At 47.1% G+C, this 22294-nt stretch overlaps 1 protein-coding gene across 1 annotated transcript in view; it reads right to left on the bottom strand.

Annotated features, from left to right (window-relative positions):
• The window catches only part of LOC147725641 (uncharacterized), a 183401-nt gene extending 166531 nt beyond the window's left edge, over window positions 1-16870 (bottom strand). Inside the window, exon 1 of the mRNA XM_086964333.1 lies at window positions 16513-16870. Within this exon, the coding sequence (XP_086820459.1) occupies window positions 16513-16671 (159 nt within the window). The 5' untranslated portion in view covers window positions 16672-16870. The remainder of the gene's footprint in view (window positions 1-16512) is intronic.
• Window positions 16871-22294: the final 5424 nt, after the last annotated feature.

The following is a 22294-nucleotide window of genomic DNA, read 5'->3' as shown; positions in this document are numbered from 1 at the left end:
TCACATGGGGCCACAGTCCTTCACGTGCATGCACGGTGCTCATCATATAGGCATCAGACACACAATTGATGGACGGAATGCAGAACAAATCAAACATTCACCCCCCAGTCAGGAGATCTGGGTTAAATCCATCATTCTTTTGCTCACCATGCCACCCCAGTTTAGACCTGGCCACATGCAAATCAGTCTGACCCTGTGCCTCATGGGAACAGTCCAGACCGAACTGCCAATCCAGGTCCTCCCTGAACCAAAAACAAGCATCAGCATGGCTGGGCTGCCACTCAGTATATACAGGGGTTTCACTCCTATCTCAGAAACGGTCAGCAGGAGTGGGATGCCTTGGGCTTTACTCCCCCACGAGGACCTGTGAGGCAATTTAAGACCTTCTCGTCGCCATTGTTGTGTTTCGGGCCCTGGGCCCACATGTCACTAAAATAAGTGTCATAGACACTGTGGGTATAATCAGTTAACTGGCCACAAGCAAGTGCACTCTGGACCTTTTATTTGCAGGCTCACGTCACTCATAACGCTTGTGGTGGATGAGTGTGGGGTATGAGTGTGTCCAGCCCTCGAGGGAGTGGCTGGTAAACTTCTGAGAAGGTGTACATCACAACACTAAACTATGTGTTTTCACTATTAGCTGATTGACAGCCCATATCTGAGTCAGAGGCTGTACTCTGTTTTATTACTATTTTGCCTCCTTCCTTTTTAGGTCTCGGCTTAGTAGCGCATGCGCTGTCTCAGCGAGACCTAAAGTAATCTCTATGTTGGCTGAAACTTAGTGTAATTTGTTATGCAGCTTGCCATTGGTTTAACTCTGGCATTGCTGTTGTAATCTAGCTTTCTGTTGGCTATTAATACTGTACCTAACTTCCGGGTAGTACGGAAGCAGCAGCGTCCAACTACAGTTTTCCTCCGCAGCAACACTCTGCAGGGCACACAGGGAACTTTCTTTTTTCTCTTCAGCAGCGCCCGCCTTACAAGTCACATGATGCTCGGGCGCACGCTCTAGCAGGGCGTGGAGATTAATCTGCTGCCCTTTTCTTTGGCTTCCCCCGCCCCCTACTTAGCGCGAGGAGAATCTCTTTGTATTTAGCTGAACTATCACTATGTACGACAGCCGCAGCTCTCCGCCCTCCCCCTACCCCCTACGGAGGCTGGCACCGTGCGGTGACGTCACAGTGATTGCCAACTCTGCCCGTGCTGGTTCTGAGGAGGGGTCGGGGCCGGTCCCTTGCCACAGCTCGAGGAGGCAGCATCTCTGCCGAGTCGTTGTGTGCAGCCGCCTTCACTCCTTCATTGGGCTCTGCCTCTGTCTCTCCAGCTGGTTCTCCATCAGTCTCTACTCCGGCTAGTTTTATTTAGCAGCTCTGCTTTCAGAAAAACACGCAATAACTCGGAACCAAAGAGAAACACACTGATCCCTTTTGCGCTGGCGTAACGAAGAAAACAGCTTCGTAATAGACCCCGGATGTCAGCAGCAAGAGTGAATCCAATTAACTATATTTCTGATTCACTCTGTCCTAACTTATAGCAGCATGTCATATGTGCTTAACCTACTATCAAATTTATCTCTGCAGATCGGTTCAACTACACTAGTACCTTATATTTTTAGCTGGGTGAAGATTGTTTTCCTTTTAATTTACTCTTCAGTCTTCCCGTCCGTTTTAGACATGACTGGGCTCTTCAGTCAACAACTAGTAGCAGATCTCCAGCTGGCGTCGTACCGCAGCCTGTCCGCAAACCGTCGATTTGCGCAGCAAACACTGGTACTTCACAGAATAACAAGTGTGAAGAAACACTAAACACACACTCAGCATACATATTAATTGGCTCGCGGCGCTATTGCAGTCACCCACAGCGTGCCTGAGGTACGTCGGCAATGAGCGCACAGTAATAGGTGGGGAGCCTGTTAATGACAAGCAGGCTGCCACACCCCCATACAGGAATAGATCTACTGGTGAAATGAAACAAAGGATCAATGCATAATTCCTGGAATTAGGGGGCTGTGGAAGAGACGGGTCTATTTATTCAGCAGTGGTTTTACGCTGTTGCGGCTGGTTTGTATTCTTTTTTCTTTTCTTCAGTGAGGTACACCGCAGCGCTGTCAGACAGCCTGCAAGGCAAGCGAAGCATTTACATGTTTAGGGAGTGCCTTAACATTGATAACTTGTGTACAATGAAACCTGATACGCCGAGTAGTATTCCGAAGCACTACTAAACCAACATGTTGTCAATATTTAAACTGCCCATGCACATAGCGTGCACAACACGACCAAAGGATTTCTGGGGCTCGATTTACGTTGGGTGTGGATGTACAGCAGAGCTATCTCACTAGCTTCTCTGTGAATCGTAGGAGCATTTTCTGTTGGAACTGTTACTACTACCCTTCATTTTATATTTAAGACATCATTCACAGAAGCACTGAGAACGAAGTCCTGTTGAACAAAAACCTGGTCATTCACTAACAACATAGCCGTTCAATGGCACAAGTGCACCTCGAAGATTCCAGACATGAGAAGTATCTTATAAGTGCAAATAGTCCGATGAAAGTCTACAGCGGGACTTATTAATGTGAATTTCCAGTAACTACACGTTTTTGTCGGTCAAAACGTGAAAGCAGTCTCATTACAGTGCAGGTTAGGCTGCATCGGTCTCCTTTTGATCCATGGTGACATCAAAGCATTGACCTCCCACTGCCTCCGATTTACTGCTCAAAAGATTAAGGAGTGGAAATTACAAAATGAAACATGCTCTCATTGAACCCTGTTTACTTCACTTACTGTCATCTACCAGATAACCGCTGATTCCAAGGGTAGCAGGCACAGATCCAGTGCTACCAATGGGTTACTCGTTACTGATGTCTTTAGGGCTCACATAATGTCCCTTACTTCCTCTTAGTCTACACTGTAGAGTCTACACCTAATACATACCTTTCAAGTAGCGGCAAACTCCCCATAAAAGTACACTATAGAATCAAATGTGTGACTTTGCAATTGGGTGGCGTTCAAAGGCTTCATTTGACCCAATGTCCTACTGCAAAAAGTTAAGAGGACATGTTAGGCCTTACTGAACTGAATACCACGTAGCTGTGGTCAACCAGAGGGGAACACTTCACAAAACAAGCATTTGCAATGCAATAGGTCTCGTTTGTCACACTATCTTCCTAGCAAAGGAGGAACCCCATTTGATGAAGCATACCACGTAAGGGTGGATGAGGGTTTTCGTCCCCTACAGGGAATCAACAGTTTAGAATAGCCACCCTCTCCTATATGCTCTTTAGTCGGTCTGTTCCAAAATTCTCTACATCACTGGGATGCTTGTGCAGCAATGCCAATCTCTCCCTTGTGTCCTGTGGTTACTCACACCTATGCACCCTATCTGCCATACATATATGGCCCCCCGTTAGACGTGAACTGTGGTTATCCTGTTTCTTATGTCCTATTAACAGTATAATTCAATACAATACAAGAAATTGGTGTAGCGCACAGCTGCCTCCGGAAAAACATGCCAGCGCTAGTGGCACATGAAAAGAAAGCAAGAGATTTTGGTCAGCAAGTGAAGTACCTTCTAATCATGAAACAGCAAGGTTATAAGGTTTTTTTCTGAAAATAGGTGAAGAGCGTTCCACAGCTTGGAGGCAGGAAAGGCCAGGGATTTACCTTCTTGTTGTGATAAATAAAAGATACAATCCAATGATGTTCTTCAAGTAGATTTATTCTTCAAGGAAAGACCTGAACATCTTCATGCCAGACACAGCTGGACCAACTGCTCACTGGTGCCACAGGAATGACATCATCTTAGAACCATCTAAGGCAGCATAAGGATGCAACATTCTAATGAGTGAAACATGTGAGTACTGATAAAGTGATGATCCACATGACATATAAATATAACACATCTCCCCCTTTATCAGCACACCGAATATAAAATAAAATGTATTAATAAAAGCTTGAAACATAACAAATAAACAAAAGAAAAATCAAGAAACCTAATCAATCAAATAAGCAGGTGACCTTCTCTCACTGGCATCCCTCAAAATGTGTGAAGCACCAGACCCATCTCCCTGCTTTACAGGCATGACATCACTATCAGAAAGCAAAGACTCACCACCTTGTTTATTCGAAAATTCCCCATCCTCCATCAGCATCCATAGTGAACACTGTTCATTATCATACCTACCCTTCATTCCAGAACTTGTTTACCAAATTGCAATAACCACCAAGTTTTACTTTCACCCAATCTACAATTTGATAAAAACACTTCTCAATCACAGACTGTTTGACACAGGGTGAATCACGCTTTACAGGTTGCTCGAAGCAGTTTTGTGCCTGCCTCGTACTAACTACCCCAACACTCACAACCGTAGGGCACTAACTACCCTGACTACACCGCACTGGGGCACTTACTACCCTAAAACAAACTGCACAGGGTACTCACCACCCCAAAACTCACCACCATAGGGCACCAACCACCCTAAATACATCGCACTGGGACACTTACTTCCCTAAAACAAACTGCACAGGATACACACCACCCCAAAAACTGACCAGCATAGGGGACTTACCACCCTAAAACAAATTGCACAAGGTACACATCACCCCAAAAACACACCATCATAGGGCACTCACCACCCTAAAACAAACTGCACAGGGTACTCACCGCCCCACAACTCACCACCGAAGGGCACTAACCACCCTTAATGCACCACACTGGGATACTAACTACTCTAAAACAAACTTCATGGGATACTCACCACCCCAAAACACACCAGCATAGGGCACTCACCATCCTAAAACAAACTGCACAGGGTACTCACCACCCCAAAACTCACCTCTGAAGGCGAAGGGCACTAACCACCCTAAATACACCGCACTGGGACACTAACTACCCTAAAACAAACTACAAGGGGTACTCACCACCCCAAAACTTGCCACCGTAGGCACTAACCACCCTAAATACACCGCACTGAGGCACTTACTACCCTAAAACAAACTGTACGGGATACTCACCACCCCAAAAACTCACCAGCATAGGGCACTCACCACCCTAAAACAAACTCCACGGGGTACGCACCACCCCAAAACTCACCACCATAGGGCACTAACCACCCTAAATACACCGCACGGGGGCACTCACCACCCAAAACACACCAGCATAGGGCACTCACCACCCTAAAACAAACTCCACGGGGTACTCACCACCCCAAAACTCACCACCATAGGGCACTAACCACCCTAAATACACCGCACTGAGGCACTGTTGTGATAAATAAAAGATACAATCCAATGATGTTCTTCAAGTAGATTTATTCTTCAAGGAAAGACCGGAACATCTTCATGCCAGACACAGCTGGACCAACTGCTCACTGGTGCCACAGGAATGACATCATCTTAGAACCATCTAAGGCAGGGGTCTCCAAACCGGTCCTGGAGGGCCGGATCCATGCCAGATTTTTGGGATATCCCCATTGAGATACATGTAGTTATTTTAAAAATCTGGCATGGATCCGGCCCTCCAGGACCGGTTTGGGGACCCCTGATCTAAGGCATCATAAGGATGCAACATTCTAATGAGTGAAACATGTGAGTACTGATAAAGTGATGAGCCACATGACATATAAATATAACACTTCTCTTCCCGCCTTGTGTATGCAAAGTGGCTGAAAAAGCTTGAGATTTTTCGGTCTCAAGGATCTGACTTGACAGTGTGGCTTGAACGTCTTCCAAAGACCGATGGAAAGCTTTTCCATGCAGGCTCTGAAAGCAAATAAAAGTGCCTTAAATTGGATTTTTTTAAGTAACTGGGAGCCAGTGGAGTAGGTGAAGAGATTTAGACAGAGAGATTCTTGGTGTAATCTTTAGGATTAAGCATGCAGCAGAGTTCGGCACGCTTTAAAGATGCTGTATTAGGTAGGCAGGGAGGCCTAAATACAAACTGCAAAGTCAAGTTTGGCTGTGACCAGTGTATGGACAATTCTCCTACGCGTGACCACCGGGATCAGGTAGAGCGTTCTACTAAGTGACTTCAATGTTCCAAACATGAGTCAGAAATTGCCTAGATTTGAGGTTCAAATGAAAGAGCAAGGCCACCTCCAACTCTCCTCTGACTGCAGGGCTTGCATTAGACCTCACCTCTGAAGGGGGCGGCGGCCCGAGATACACCCGGCTGCTGGAACACAGGGCAGGCAGAGCAGCCCTTTCTGTACCCGAGACTCGACTCTCAGAACATGCATTTTATGGCAACCTGTCAACAGAAAAGCAATAGGACTTGGATGTACAAACAGAGAGGCCCCATCAGTCCTAAGTCGGTACTGGGACGACACACATCCAATGTCCACCTAGCACCACACTGTGCAGCTTCCATGTAATACGGTGCCAAGGGGGTGACGTTAATGTAGCCCATCCCTTCAGGTCCAGCGCGCGCCTGTCAATGCAAGCCCTGCAGTCAGAGGAGAGTTGGAGGTGGCCTTGCTCTGGCCTCTGGTTTTGGAGCTCTTGGGCTGGGCTCTGTCCTGACTGACCTCAGGTGGTGACCAGCTGGTGCATCATGCCCCATAAGCCTGGGACACCAGATACAGATGATCACATGCAGGGGTTGGCAGGCAGAGAAATGGATGAAAAGAAGATGCCGTAAATGACAGCACGGCGCAGCGTCTGCAGGTAGCTGCCTGGTGCAGCCATCTTATGCCCGGTGATGTCTGCCATTTGAGCCTTTGTTACCAACAACAGAGTGCATTCTGGGACTTTTTACTGGCAACATTATAAGAATGGTCTCAGCGTGCAAAGTGTTAAAGAGGCCTGAAGGCAGCATGCTACATGAAGCGGGCGTCGGGTACATTAAGGGAAGGGCTTTTTGGCGCATGTGATTGGGTGACAGGACGACTTATGGGGCCCGATAACCATGGGTCTAAAGCAGAGTGTCACAATGCACTTGGGGTGAAGTGATCTTAGGACAGAAGGAATGAACAAACATGCCTTGTGATGGGAGGCGCAGGGTGACCTCACATTACGTGGGAAAGAGGAGTCAAGGGGTCTTGTAGGGACAGGTTACACATAGTACAAACGTCTTCACAGAACCCAAGAGATGGGGCCCTATGCTGGGGGCCACAGTGAAGATAGGACACAAGGATTGGAAGAGCACATGACACGAGGTCATATGGAGAAATGTACATTCTGGCACAGTTGCATATGAGACGGTGTAACCATGGTAACAGTTAGTCATGGCGACCTAATGGCTGCGTAAAGTGACAGAATGGCCAATGGCCTCGCTCCAGGCCGATCTCTAAAACCGGCACCTGCTAGGAACAGTGAATTTAAGACCCTTTGTATACTGCACAAGACTCTGTCAGATCATTCACGGGATTGGATTAACACTTATCTTTGGGGCTACTGCCATAGGAAATCCCTCCACTGCGGCTAACCTGCTAACTGTTCCACGGTTCCATAACAGCAGGCTAGTGGGTCATAATTTTGCAGCATTTGCACCAAAACTCTGAAACTCAACAAGATAAAAGTTCTTAATCTGGTTTAGATGTCTGCTTCAAGCCTGGCTTTTTGATCAGGCTTTCTCTTAAGATTGCGCTCTGTAATATTTTCAGCTGGATTTCTTCCTTCAATAAAGCGCCCAGAGACCCTTAATAAATGGAATATAACATAATATAAAGCAGTGTCCTGTTTTGATCTCATCTTCTCATAGTGCCATTTGCCCTCATGAAGAAGCGATAATGTCTCAAAGTGCCTCAGGTTCATACGAAGCTGGGTGACTACACTAAATGTATATTTGGTTGCCATACATAAGCTGCCTCAAGCTTAATTCAGAAAAAAACGAAATTGCCTTCTTTAGCACTAAGACATCACCGGATCCTAGCTACTGGTGGCCGATAGAACTGGGTGCCCCCAACCCCACCCCCCCTGTCCGGCACCTACTGTTCGAATCCTTGGAGGGAGAGTCAATTCCAACCTTTCATTTGAACCTCAAATCTAGGCAATTTCTGACTCATGTTTGGAACATTGAAGTCACTTAGGAGAACGCTCCACCTTATCCTGGTGGTCACGCGTAGGAGAATTGTCCATGCACTGGTCACAGCCAAACTTGACTTTGCAGTTTGTATTTAGGCCTCCCTGCCTACCTAATACAGCATCTTTAAAGCGTGCCGAACTCTGCTGCATGCTTAATCCTAAAGATTACACCAAGAATCTCTCTGTCTAAACCTCTTCACCTACTCCACTGGCTCCCAGTTACTTAAAGAAATCCAATGTAAGGCACTTTTATTTGCTTTCAGGGCCTACATGGAAAAGCTTTCCATCAGTCTTTGGAAGACGTTCAAGCCACACTGTCAAGTCAGATCCTTGAGACCGAAAAATATCAAGCTTTTTCAGCCACTTCGCATACACAAGGCGGGAAGAGAAGTGTTATATTTATATGTCATGTGGATCATCACTTTATCAGTACTCACATGTTTCACTCATTAGAATGTTGCATCCTTATGATGCCTTAGATGGTTCTAAGATGATGTCATTCCTGTGGCACCAGTGAGCAGTTGGTCCAGCTGTGTCTGGCATGAAGATGTTCCGGTCTTTCCTTGAAGAATAAATCTACTTGAAGAACATCATTGGATTGTATCTTTTATTTATCACAACAGTGCCTCAGTGCAGTGTATTTAGGGTGGTTAGTGCCTACGGTGGTAAGTTTTGGGGTGGTGAGTACCCCTTGTAGTTTGTTTTAGGGTAGTTAGTGTCCCAGTGCGGTGTATTTAGGGTGGTTAGTGCCCTTCGCCTTCGGTGGTGAGTTTTGGGGTGGTGAGTACCCTGTGCAGTTTGTTTTAGGATGGTGAGCGCCCTATGCTGGTGTCTTTTGGGGTGGTGAGTGCCCCAGTGCGGTGTATTTAGGGTGGTTAGTGCCCTACGTGGTGAGTTTTGGGGTGGTGAGTACCCCGTGGAGTTTGTTTTAGGGTGGTGAGTGCCCTATGCTGGTGAGTTTTTGGGGTGGTGAGTATCCCGTACAGTTTGTTTTAGGGTAGTAAGTGCCTCAGTGCGGTGTATTTAGGGTGGTTAGTGCCTACGGTGGTAAGTTTTGGGGTGGTGAGTACCCCTTGTAGTTTGTTTTAGGGTAGTTAGTGTCCCAGTGCGGTGTATTTAGGGTGGTTAGTGCCTTTCGCCTTCGGAGGTGAGTTTTGGGGTGGTGAGTACCCTGTGCAGTTTGTTTTAGGATGGTGAGTGCCCTATGCTGGTGTGTTTTGGGGTGGTGAGTATCCCATGAAGTTTGTTTTAGAGTAGTTAGTATCCCAGTGTGGTGCATTAAGGGTGGTTAGTGCCCTTCGGTGGTGAATTGTGGGGCGGTGAGTACCCTGTGCAGTTTGTTTTAGGGTGGTGAGTGCCCTATGCTGGTGTGTTTTTGGGGTGATGTGTACCTTGTGCAATTTGTTTTAGGGTGGTAAGTCCCCTATGCTGGTCAGTTTTTGGGGTGGTGTGTATCCTGTGCAGTTTGTTTTAGGGAAGTAAGTGTCCCAGTGCGATGTATTTAGGGTGGTTGGTGCCCTATGGTGGTGAGTTTTGGGGTGGTGAGTACCCTGTGCAGTTTGTTTTAGGGTAGTAAGTGCCCCAGTGCGGTGTAGTCAGGGTAGTTAGTGCCCTACGGTTGTGAGTGTTGGGGTAGTTAGTACGAGGCAGGCACAAAACTGCTTCGAGCAACCTGTAAAGCGTGATTCACCCTGTGTCAAACAGTCTGTGATGAGAAGTGTTTTTATGAAATTGGAGATTGGGTGAAAGTAAAACTTGGTGGTTATTGCAATTTGGTAAACAAGTTCTGGAATGAAGGGTAGGTATGATAATGAACAGTGTTCACTATGGATGCTGATGGAGGATGGGGAATTTTCGAATAAACAAGGTGGTGAGTCTTTGCTTTCTGATAGTGATGTCATGCCTGCAAAGCAGGGAGATGGGTCTGGTGCTTCACACATTTTGAGGGATGCCAGTGAGAGAAGGTCACCTGCTTATTTGATTGATTAGGTTTCTTGATTTTTCTTTTGTTTATTTGTTATGTTTCAGCTTTTATTAATACATTTTATTTTATATTCGTTGTGCTGATAAAGGGGGAGATGTGTTATATTTATATGTCATGTGGATCATCACTTTATCAGTACTCACATGTTTCACTCATTAGAATGTTGCATCCTTATGATGCCTTAGATGGTTCTAAGATGATGTCATTCCTGTGGCACCAGTGAGCAGTTGGTCCAGCTGTGTCTGGCATGAAGAATGTTCAGGTCTTTCCTTGAAGAATAAATCTACTTGAAGAACATCATTGGATTGTATCTTTTATTTATCACAACAAGAAGGTACATCCCTGGCCTTTCCTGCCTCCAAGCTGTGGAACGCTCTTCACCTATTTTCAGAAAAAAACCTTATAACCTTGCTGTTTCATGATTAGAAGGGACTTCACTTGCTGACCAAAATCTCTTGCTTTCTTTTCATGTGCCACTAGCGCTGGCATGTTTTTTCGGAGGCAGCTGTGCGCCACACCAATTTCTTGTATTGTATTGAATTATACTGTTAATAGGAAAGGCAGACCGTAGGACATAAGAAACAGGATAACCACAGTTCACGTCAAACGGGGGGCCATATATGTATGGCAGATAGGGTGCATAGGTGTGAGTAACCACAGGACACAAGGGAGAGATTGGCATTGCTGCACAAGCATCCCAGTGATGTAGAGAATTTTGGAGCAGACCGACTAAAGAGCATATAGGAGAGGGTGGCTATTCTAAACCGTTGATTCCCTGTAGGGGACGAAAACCCTCATCCACCCTTACGTGGTATGCTTCATCAAATGGGGTTCCTCCTTTGCTAGGAAGATAGTGTGACAAACGAGACCTATTGCATTGCAAATGCTTGTTTTGTGAAGTGTTCCCCTCTGGTTGACCACAGCTACGTGGTATTCAGTTCAGTAAGGCCTAACATGTCCTCTTAACTTTTTGCAGTAGGACATTGGGTCAAATGAAGCCGTTGAAGGCCACCCAATTGCAAAGTCACACATTTGATTCTATAGTGTACTTTTATGGCGAGTTTGCCGCTACTTGAAAGGTATGTATTAGGTGTAGACTCTACAGTGTAGACTAAGAGGAAGTAAGGGACATCATGTGAGCCCTAAAGACATCAGTAACGAGTAACCCATTGGTAGCACTGGATCTGTGCCTGCTACCCTTGGAATCAGCGGTTATCTGGTAGGTGACAGTAAGTGAAGTAAACCGGGTTCAATGAGAGCAGGTTTCATTTAGTAATTTCCACTCCTTAATCTTTTGAGCAGTAAATCGGAGGCAGTGGGAGGTCAATGCTTTGATGTCACCATGGATCAAAAGGAGACCGATGCAGCCTAACCTGCACTGTAATGAGACTGCTTTCACGTTTTGACCGACAAAAACGTGTAGTTACTGGAAATTCACATTAATAAGTCCCGCTGTAGACTTTCATCGGACTATTTGCACTTGTAAGATACTTCTCATGTCTGGAATCTTCGAGGTGCACTTGTGCCATTGAACGGCTATGTTGTTAGTGAATGACCAGGTTTTTGTTCAACAGGACTTCGTTCTCAGTGCTTCTGTGAATGATGTCTTAAATATAAAATGAAGGGTAGTAGTAACAGTTCCAACAGAAAATGCTCCTACGATTCACCAGCCACAGAGGGGGACGCTGTCGCGTGCCTCTGTTCCACCATAAAAGCACACTCCAGTGGTGATTTTAATGCAGACCCCCCCACCCCAAGCAGCCCCCTCTTACCCGACTGAAATATATTGAGCGGTCGCGTTTAATTACTGCTGCGCCCAGCACAGGAGGTGTCACCTAAAAACCTTCACATGGAACCTCCTGAGTAGCTCATACCTGCTGACACTTGTAAACTCCAAGCGCTTCTTTCCTCCAGCCCACTGTTAGGCGCTGTGGTTTATCTCCTATTTTCCACAGCAGCGCGTCTCTCTGCATTTCGGTATTTGACATTAAGTAACAGGAACATTACTATAGGGCTGCTCATGATCATCCCTGTGTTGTGCTACTTGTCTAAAACATAGAATGTATGCTACTTACTCACTGTCACAAGAGATATATTGAGACTACCTTTTCCTTCTTCGAAATGCTGTAGAACCTCCTCTTACTGGTTCTTCTGTAACCTAGAACCTCCTCTTAATAGCTCACTTGAGGTGAACTCGCACTACAAACCCCAGAATGCATCAGGGCCAGCTTTAGCACTGGTGGCGTTCCGTGCGACAAGATTTGTTGCCCCCACCCCCATGACCACCCCTACCACGGATTCCCTCACTAGCAGCCTTTAACAGTGCCTCTCAAGTCTCCATAACCACTGTCTCTCTGATTCATTCAGTTTTATAGTGCCACTCGTACCAGTGTAAGGTGTCAGAGCACTTTAAATCACACACACATTGCAAAGAAACAAACACATGTGTGTAAATCAATGTATAGGAAATGTTACAAAAGACAGGACTACAAGGTGTAGTGTAGGAGTGACATGTCATCAATACTGGCAGTCAGTGCTTTAAATGGACCGGTACCAGGCCTGGTTCTAGAGGGTGGGCCGGGTGGGCCAGGCCCACCCAAACATGGGCCTGGCCCACCCAAACATGAACCTTGGCCCTCGCGGTGACGTCAGGCTGACCCCTTCAGCTGCTTAACAGATCCGGCTGAGGCACAGAGTTTGAACAGAACAGATAAGAGAATGTGTGGCTATTGCTTCGTTTTTTTTTTAATCTGCGAAGGCTCAGCTAGATATACACTTTGTGTATGCTTCGAGAATTTGTGTATATTAGTTAATATTCTAAAAGTCTGTGAGGGCCCAGCAAGACACATACTTCGTGTATGCTGCGTATATTTAATTTATATTGTTGTATCATTATTATGACAGATGCAAGACACAACTACTAAAAAGCAATATTTTGTCTGTTCATAATTTTTAAATGCAGATAAACTGTATTTTATGTTAATGTGGATAGCTCAATGGGTTACTTGCAGAACAGAAGTTACAATCCTAAAATTGGACAGTGATCTATAAAGTGACATCAAAGAGCTGCATACAAACCTAAATGGTATACTTAGAACTTTTTTTTGTGTGTTTCAATATAGTTAGAATTTCCCTACTCATTCATTACTCTAATGTTGCTATAAAGAGTTTGTTTTGGCAGATATACATTTTAATCAGTAAAGCCAACCCCACAAACACTGGGGTATGCTTTTGATCCTGCATTTGTGCTTCTCCAGACCAAACCCTCTTAAAACATACTGCTCACCAGTATGGATGACATGCGATTCCTACACCTTGTAATCCTCATTGGTTTATGTGACATTCCCTATAGACTGATTTACATACTTGTATGATTCATTGTCTGTGCATAATGGGTGCATGATGTAAAGTACTATGACACCCTACACTATGAGTAGCGCTATACAACAAATTAAATCGAATATGAGAGAGGGGCTACGGAGAGATGACACTGTTGCAGGGTGCCAATTAGGGAATCCGAGGAGGAGGTCATGGGGGGAGGGTGGGAGATATAGAGAGATGAGGGGCACTGGTGAAGGGTGGTAGTGAGGGAGTCTGAGGAGGAGGTCATGAGGGTGAGGGGCTACGAAGAGATGGAGTGCACTGTTGGAGGGTTGCAGTAAAGGTATCTACAGAGAAAGAGGTCAGTGGTGGGGCACAAATAAATAACTCTCCACATGTTCTGTATACACACAGAAGCAATCCTTGTATCATAGTGACTGTTGGCAAGTAGATATGATGTAATCTATGGCTTGTAGACTACCTCCAGAAGCGACAAATTGGGACGGTAGTGGCCCACCCAAATGTACCCTTGGCCCACCCAAATAAAAATTCCTGGAGCCGGGCCTGACCGGTACTCACAGGTACTGAGTACCGGCACTTCTTGTTTTACCAAGCTGAGTACCTGAACTTTTCCAGTGCCAAGGAGAGTACCGGTACTCGGATTTATAAGGTGTGCACTGGGCCAATGCCCGGGGGCCAACTATGGCCCGTTTATTTGGCAGCATGTTTGCCGTTTTGGTGTCTGTCTGTTTCATTCAGCTGAACAGCCCGCTGGAGGCCTGCCGCAGGGGCAAGTGGACCTCAGCCCCCGAATCTCTCATTGTCACCAACCGCCCCTTGCCGGGCCTCCATGCTGGGTCGTCTTGGTAGTGTATTGACATCGGCTGGGAGGGGCTCAGTGAGAGGGTGGGAGGGAAGAGAGCCTGCATAAGTGACCATGCCATTAACCACTTGGACTGGCCAGAATCACTTGCTCCTGCAATTTCACCCCCACCCCTGTCCCCCTGCTGGGACATTGGCAAGAATAAACTGGTGGCGATGGCCTATGCGGCCTGCCTGGCGCCCAGATGCGGTGGGAGGAGGTCTAGTGACCAGCCCATCAGAGGCCAGTATTGTTCTTTCCCTGCCTTCTACCCTGCTGGATTCTGCACATGCTCACGACCCTGCAGTGCTCACTGCCAGCCACGCCAGCTACTGCAAGCTCTCGGCCCTGTGGCCTTCTACCAAGGGAAGAGGAAGGAGAATGGGGCGAAAGAAGGTGGAGAGTGAGGGGGCAGAGATAGAAGGAGCAGAGGAGAGTTTAAAGGGGGAAAAATAGAGACAGAAAAGGTAAGTGCAGCCAGAGATGGTGAAGAGATCGAGAGGACTATGGACAGAGTAACAAAGGCACGGAAATGGCAGATTAGAAATAGAAAGAGTGATAGTAGAGGATTATAGGATACCTTTGGGGTAAAGAGAGTGGGGGCAGCAAAAGAAATCAATACAAATGGGAGAGAAGTGTGGGGGAGGGATTAAGAGATTAGAGATGAGAAGATTGACAGAGAGTATTTGTCTGCTTATTTGTGTGCGTTTGCATGGTTGTGTGTATGTTTCTGTGTGAGAGAGAAACTAAATCAGAGAGGGAGAGAATCAGGACACGCAGGAGGTATTTGAAAATAAATGGGTCTAATACTTGTTATTAATGATGCTAGGCCAGTCTCTCTCCTGGTGCACATTGATTCTTGGCCTGAAAGGGCTTATAGTACAGTTGATGGCTTGGCTGCATTCAGGGTTTAGAAGCTCCTTGCATTGTTTTTTTACTGAGTTTTATATAGCGTGAACTTGTCCCGAATAGGGTATCAGAGCGCTTTACATAGCACCAGTTGCGTTACATGAGGACACATTCATTTTTGTTAGGCACAAAGAGATTAAGTGATTTGCCCAGAACCACAGGAGGTTTAGCGTCATTCAGGGCCGGACTGGCCGTAGCGGGCACCGGGCAAACCCCCGGTGCGCCGCACGGGTTGGGGGCGGTTTTGGGCCCCTGGGGGCCGTTTTTGTTACAGGGTCGATTTTGCAGCAGAAAACCGGCCCTGGCAAAGAGCTCTGCTGCACCCCCAACCCCGCGGGGGTGGGGGTGTGGGTGGGGGGCCGGCCGAGCACTTTGTCAGGGCCGGTATTGGTTCCCAGTCCGGCCCTGTCGTCATTGCCGAGATTCGAACCCGGATCCCCAGTTTTGAGGTCGAATGCCCTAGCCGTTAGGCTAACTCCTCGACCCAAAATTGTTCCCAGAAGAACTTCAAACCACCCTTTATTAGCATATGCACCTGTTAATCTGCACATATGGAAAGTTTGAGACAACTGTCAAGGGTAATGCAAGGGCAAAATGAATACTCAATAGAAGTGATTTCTATCATCATGAGTTACCCCGCCCACTAGCCACACCCCTAACTCAATTTAAAGAGTACCCTCACTTATTTTTTCCATGTAAAGCACTGCTGGTAGGCAATATAATTTAAGAGTTCTTATTCTGGAAAAGCACAAATTCAGAATTTAAAATGTAACACCATTGTTAGGGGTTCTCTTTAATAATGAGAATTGCTTTCTACCCAAATGAACCCTTTTGGGTAGATTAGGATAATGAAAGACTGGGAAAAAACATATAGCTCTAACATATACCTTGCAGTTTGCACGCAGCTCTTTGATGATAGTTAATTACTAAATGTTCTATATTAGGATTTTTACATATAAACTACAAGTAACAAATATAGCTCTTTTACAGAAGAAGTAACCCTCTGAACTATTTACATTATGTGCACTTTTTTTATCTGCACAGTACACGTTCTTAGCAGCAGGCACATTGACCCTTTGCGCTACCTTCGGATGAGTCAAAACTTCCACTAGACCAACCACTGGTCTCTTTCCAGGAAGACGATTAATCACTGGAGTTATCTTGACATTTGAATTGATGTCTGAAGATCTAACAGCAAGGAACACAGCAACAGGAGTTTTTAAAGTGATAGTATACTTCTAAAAATGACGCCAAGTCAGCGCCCTGTGCGGTGGCACCGATCGCACCGCCCTAGAGCCGGTCCGTAACTAAACGCCCTGGACTAATACAGGGTGTTCCTGAATAGCACAGGTCCGACTGTCGATTCTTGGAAACATCTGTGCAAAACAGTAAGTAAATAATGTTTGAAAACTTACAGAATCTCTTCTTTCTTTTCTTGCTTTCTTCCCTCCCCTCCTCCAGCTGTCTCCGTCGTCTCGATCGAATGTCCTGATAAAACCCCGCAGCAGCGCTTTATAGCGCCTTCCCTGTGATGCCCGAAGGTGCGTGCCTGCCTCTGATAGGCGGACGAACATCAAGTTCCTTTGTCCCAAACAATCGCTTGCTACGAGGTGAGTTTCACTTTCGTTTCTCCTCCGCCCCAGATTTGTTTCATTTCTTGAATGGCGGTGAATTTAGGAAAACGAAACTTGCGAAATGTTGAGGAAAGAAACACAGAGAGACATTCTGTTCGTCATTTCTTTGTCATCAGTGTAAGGTTCGTCTGCCACGGGGCTCCCCTCTCGCTTTTTGGGTGAACATCAAAGCCACTTTATAAGGCTCCGAAACCACAGTCACAGGTTTGCGGTTGGCGATCGGACAACAGCGAGAGCCGAGCCGGGCTCGGTGCTGGCTCGAAGAGCCCGGCAGGAGCCGAGCCAGGGTCGGTGCTGGCTCGAAGAGCCCGGCAGGAATGTTTGTCTTGTGTAAACCTACACAAAGGCCGGGGAAAAATGGTGAACTCGCTTCAAAACGGAAAAGATGTATTTGTTTAACATGTGGATTATATCACTGCATGGAGAAGCCTTTCTTAAAGTGATGCCGGGGGCAGATTTACAAGCCCCTTGCGCCACTTTTGCGTCACTTTTAACATGGGAAAGTGATGCAAAAGTGGCGCAAGGGGCTTGTAAATCTGCTCCCAAGGTTTTTAAACATGGTCTTAGAATAGGGAGACCATATTGTGAAAGCCAAAAAGCAGGACCTGTCAGTAGAATAGAAGAAACACTCAATTCAACATCATTGAGAGCCGCGGAATGACTTCGCTCATGCTTTGAGAAGGATTGTTCCCTGGCCTCAGCAAACTTAGGCAAGGCCCCCCAAACCTCTCCTAGAAACCGCACTTTAAGGAAAATATACACATTAACTAGGGATAGAAGGTTAAATCAGAGGCCTGGGATAGTTTACAAGCAGCCTCAGCCCTCGAGACAGTCTGGAAGGTTATTAATGCACCTTTTCTGAAAGATAACGCTGGACCCTCCCTGGAGGTCCATATTGATGAAGACTCCTGGGTTCGATATTTTCAAGAGATTTTTAAGAACAGAGGGAATCTTGTTAGTGTTGATGTCCCCACCTCTCCCCCTCCCGCCCCCGTACAGAGGCCTCTAATTGCCTTTCTTTCCAGCTAGATGAAATCAAATTGGCACTGCTACAATCTTCCTCGAGGAAGGCTCCTGGCTGGATGGGGTCCCCTTGGATATCTTTCTGGTTGATATTCCCTTCTGGTCCTCTCTTTTAACAGTGGAACTATGCATTTTTAGAACTGAAAGACAATCTAAGGGAACCTGGAGAAGGTGCTCTAGTGAACAGACCACCCGGCCCGAAAGCAATTTTATAAACCACCTACTTGAAACGATTGCCCCAATGTACCAGCAGCTGACAACATTCTCCTCATTGGGGATTTTAACTATCATGCACTAGTGCTCTCAGACCCGGATACAAAATAACTGATCACTAACCTGAGCACGCTGGGACTAGTTCAAATGGTGACAGGACCCACACCCTTGACCTTCGGTTTACCAACACAGCCAGTGTCCGAGTGGAGCCCCCTCTCCCGCTGCTATGGTCCAATCATGATTTGTTGAAATTCTCCCTACCATTAATTACCACTAAAAATGACGTTAGTAGCGAATTCATATGGAGAAGGCCCTGGCGGAAAGTCACTCCTACCACTTTCTCAGCCCATTTTTACCCCCCTTCTTCATCTTGTACCGAGAACATCGAGCATGCGGCTACTTCCTTTGAGGCCACAATCACATTGACCTTGAACACCGTGGACCCCTCCGCAAGGGTCAAACTTAAGCCCAGGATATCACCCTGGTTCACAGAACCATTGAAAATTGAAAAACTTTCCAGTAGGAACGCCGAACATAAAGGGAGAAAAACCAAAAGTTTCAAAGATCGGGAAAAGTATAAACTTATCCACCAAAGCTATTTAGATAACATCAGATAGGCAAAACAATTGTATCTTATTAACAGGATTGACAAAGCTGCCAATTCCAACAAGGAGCTCTACAGACACAACTCTGACCTCCTGCAGCTGGGAGCCCTTCCAGTGAGGGAGGCCTGGACAATAGGTTTCCTGTCAGGGGAGGTGCTAGCACCTCCCCAGACAGGCTGTAGTGTATTGGGGCAGGGTGGGTTGAATGAAATGAGACACTGCCTGGGGCACACAAGGTGCTCCATGCATAGCTCGGTTCAAACCAGTTGCTGGGGCACTCCAGCCCCAGCTCTGGCGCGAAACTGGACAAAGGGAAAGGGGTGTAACCACCCCCTTCCCAGGTTCCACCCATAGGAGGGACTTAGCAGGTAATCCAGCCCCTAAATTGGTATAAAGCTAGGAGCTGTGTCTAGAGACATTAGATTATCCTGAACTAAAACTCTGAAACGAAACTCTGGACCTTTGACATTTTACCACAACTAGAAGACTGAAGAATCTCCCTTGTGGTCAAGGAGTGACCACTCTGTGCAAACAGGCACCACCTAGCGAATTGCCGGTTTGCTTTGTCGACGCTCCCGAAGGATCCCGACGACCCTGCTTCACAGGACGGAACTTCCAGACTTCTCCAACCCGACCTACACCTCCAGCAAAGCTGAGACCCGTGGTGGACACGAGAGACGTGGGACCGGATCCCTGGCCATTTTGCTCTTTGCTAAACTGTGCAGCTCCTGAGGTGTCCTCAAAGCTGTGCATTGGGACTTGAGAAGCCCCAACTCCGAGTGGTAAGTGCACCGAAGCTCAGCACTCCACGAGTGCCGCGTGGGGCCTGCTCTTGCATTTCCTCTTGACGCGTCTTCGCGGTTGTTAGTGGCCATCTTGAAGACTCCATTATAAAACAACACTGCTTGCCTGGTTGCTCTGGGCTTGCTCTTGCTTTCCTGTAAAGGGGAAGCTCCACAGACCTTGCTGGTCTGTACAAGAAGCCGATCTCCACTTCCTGCGTGGGTTGCCTTTGCCAAGGCTTGTTGACTCCAATCCGGAAGCCGACACCGCCAACAGCGAGAGCCTTCGTGGGACAGTCCGTATCCAGCTCCTGGTTGTCGTCGACGCCTCCTGGTCCACGTGGCTGCAGAGACAAGCTTCACTTCTTCACCTGTTTGCAGCTCGACATCGCCTGGTTCCTTCCTGGTTCCTTCCTGGTCACTGGCTAGTGACCCAGACTCTGTCCCCTCTGCTTTCAGGTTCTTCACTTCTCCGATCCACCCTTGGATCCATCCGGACATCTTCCTCCTGGTCGCCTGCAGCATCTTCTTGCAGCTCTCCATAGGAATCGACGACAAAACCAGACACGACTTCACACCTATGCACTCGGCTTCCCTGGGTGAGGTTACTCCAGTACTCCGGTGCTCCCGTGGGTAATAACTATTCAAGTGTCCTGTTATAACTGGGTTTCCCCGCAAGTCCACCCGGACTGTCCGAAATCAACTAGTTTCTAACTTTTATGTTCCCATTTAAAGTCTATGAGAACCTGCGTGTGTGTATAGACACTGCACACGCATCCTGTGAGACTCCTACTTCCTAACGTCTCCTTCCCCCTCTCCCTTAGTGAACAGATGGCGAATCTCATTACCAATCACGCTAGAGTCCTACTTATCGGGGACCTCAATTATTGGTTCAACAATGTATGCGGCGGGCCACACGCGGCAGAACTCTCTGAATTGCTCGCGAGGTTAAACATGACCCAGCTGGTATCTGCCCCTACCCACGTCAAGGGCCACACCCTTGATCAAATTTGGTCTCACAACCTCATACTGTCAACACGATTAATCTCCCCCTGCATTTGGTCGGATCACCACCTGATTGAATTCACAGTGACCGTCAAAGGCAGGGCTAAGCCTCCTAAGGTGGCAGGAGGCCTGACCCGCAAATGGAGAACACTTGTGTTGCATTCAGTAAAATAAAGATAAAGAACAAAGATGGGCGCAACACTGCTGGCTTCTCCACCGGATCGCCCCTCAGCATTCTGGTATTAGTAGTGCGAGTAGCACAAGGAACCGGAAAGTTCAAAGTGTATCACCTTGGTTGATGCAAATCAGTTCTAGAAAGTTCAATAATCTCTAGACCCGAGACATGGCCCGGGTTTCGGGATTTATATCCCTCATCAGTAGAGATAAAGTTCAGGGGTGGTGAAGAAAGCCGCCATAGATCCGTCAAGGGCTTAGTTGCCTGCTCGGCAGGCAGGAGCGTTTCCCAAAAAGCCCGTCGGCTTTGGAGGCTCGCAAAAGCCCTTAAGTAGAGAACAAAGATGGGCGCGACACTGCTGGCCTCTCCACCTGATCGCCCCTCAGCATTCTGGTATTAGTAGTGCGAGTAGCACAAGGAACCGGAAAGTTCAAAGTGTATCACCTTGGTTGGTGCAAATCAGTTCTAGAAAGTTCGATAATCTCTAGACCCAAGACATGGCCCGGGTTTCGGGATTTATATCCCTCATCAGTAGAGATAAAGTTCAGGGGTGGTGAAGAAAGCCGCCGTAGATCCGTCAAGGGCTTCGTTGCCTGCTTGGCACGCAGGTGCGTTTCCCAAAAAGCCCGTCGGCTTTGGAGGCTCGCAAAAGCCCTTAAGTAGAGAACAAAGATGGGCGCGACACTGCTGGCCTCTCCACCGGATCGCCCCTCAGCATTCTGGTATTAGTAGTGCGAGTAGCACAACAAACCGGAACGTTCAAAGTGTATCACCTTTAAGCATGGGCGAATTTTGCGAATCTCGCGTTCGCGAATTTTGCGGATTTGCGAACTTGCAATCCGCAAAATCCGCGAATTCTAGCGAATTTGCAGATTTTTTTTTTGTGTTCGCAAGGATTTCTGCCAGTTCGCGAGGGTTTCGTACCAGTTCGCAATTGCGAACTTACATTTCGGCACGCAACGGTCGCAATTATGTTGTTTCTACGTCTGGTTCATCATCACAGGTTCCCAGCACCCTCTGTTTCACCACTGCAACCCTCTGTTACATCAATGCCACCCTCTGGTTCATCATTACTGTAGATTATGGGGGGGAAAAGCAAGCACACCAGCCCTGCTTCAACTGACATGAATTAATTTGGGGTTAGTTTATTAATGTGTCACTGTTTTAAAATTCCAGTCTGGCACCTGCTTCCTTATCTGTAATTTTGCTTTCTGTTGCAGTGCATTTATTTTCCCCAGGACCTTTGTGGCCTACTTGTAGCTATTCTATGAGCCTGCTGTGAGGGTCAGAGCAGGGTCATACAATTGTTGCAACTAGCAACTGAATTCTGGAGGGGCCCCAGTCAGGAAGCACTACAGGGAATTCTTACTAATGATGAGTTTGAACTCTTGCCCCTGCCGAGTGCTTTCAGTTTTGAAAAACTCGTTTTTCTGCAATTTCGCGGGATTCGCGGGGCGCGAACACACGCGAGATCGGATTCGGAAGCCGCAAATTCGTGCGAATATGCAATTTGTTTTTTTGTGGCGTGTTAGTTGGCAAGGTTTTGCGCATTTTTGCGAGCCGCTCGTAGCGCAAGGCGCGAAGTTACCCTTGCGGTCGTTCAAGGGCACGGCCATCTTGTTTGCCTGACGTATTTCCGTTTCCGGGCGCGAAGTGTAATCTCGCAAAGTCTGCGGCTTGCCAGTACAGTTTCGCGCGTGTTCGCAAGGAAAATCTCGCGCGAACTTACCCGCGCGGTCGTGAACGGGCGCGGCCATCTT

This window comes from Lissotriton vulgaris, chromosome 3_2 (assembly GCF_964263255.1).
Source record: "Lissotriton vulgaris chromosome 3_2, aLisVul1.2, whole genome shotgun sequence".
Classification (NCBI taxonomy): domain Eukaryota; kingdom Metazoa; phylum Chordata; class Amphibia; order Caudata; family Salamandridae; genus Lissotriton; species Lissotriton vulgaris.
This window is presented reverse-complemented; position numbering and strand designations above follow the sequence as displayed.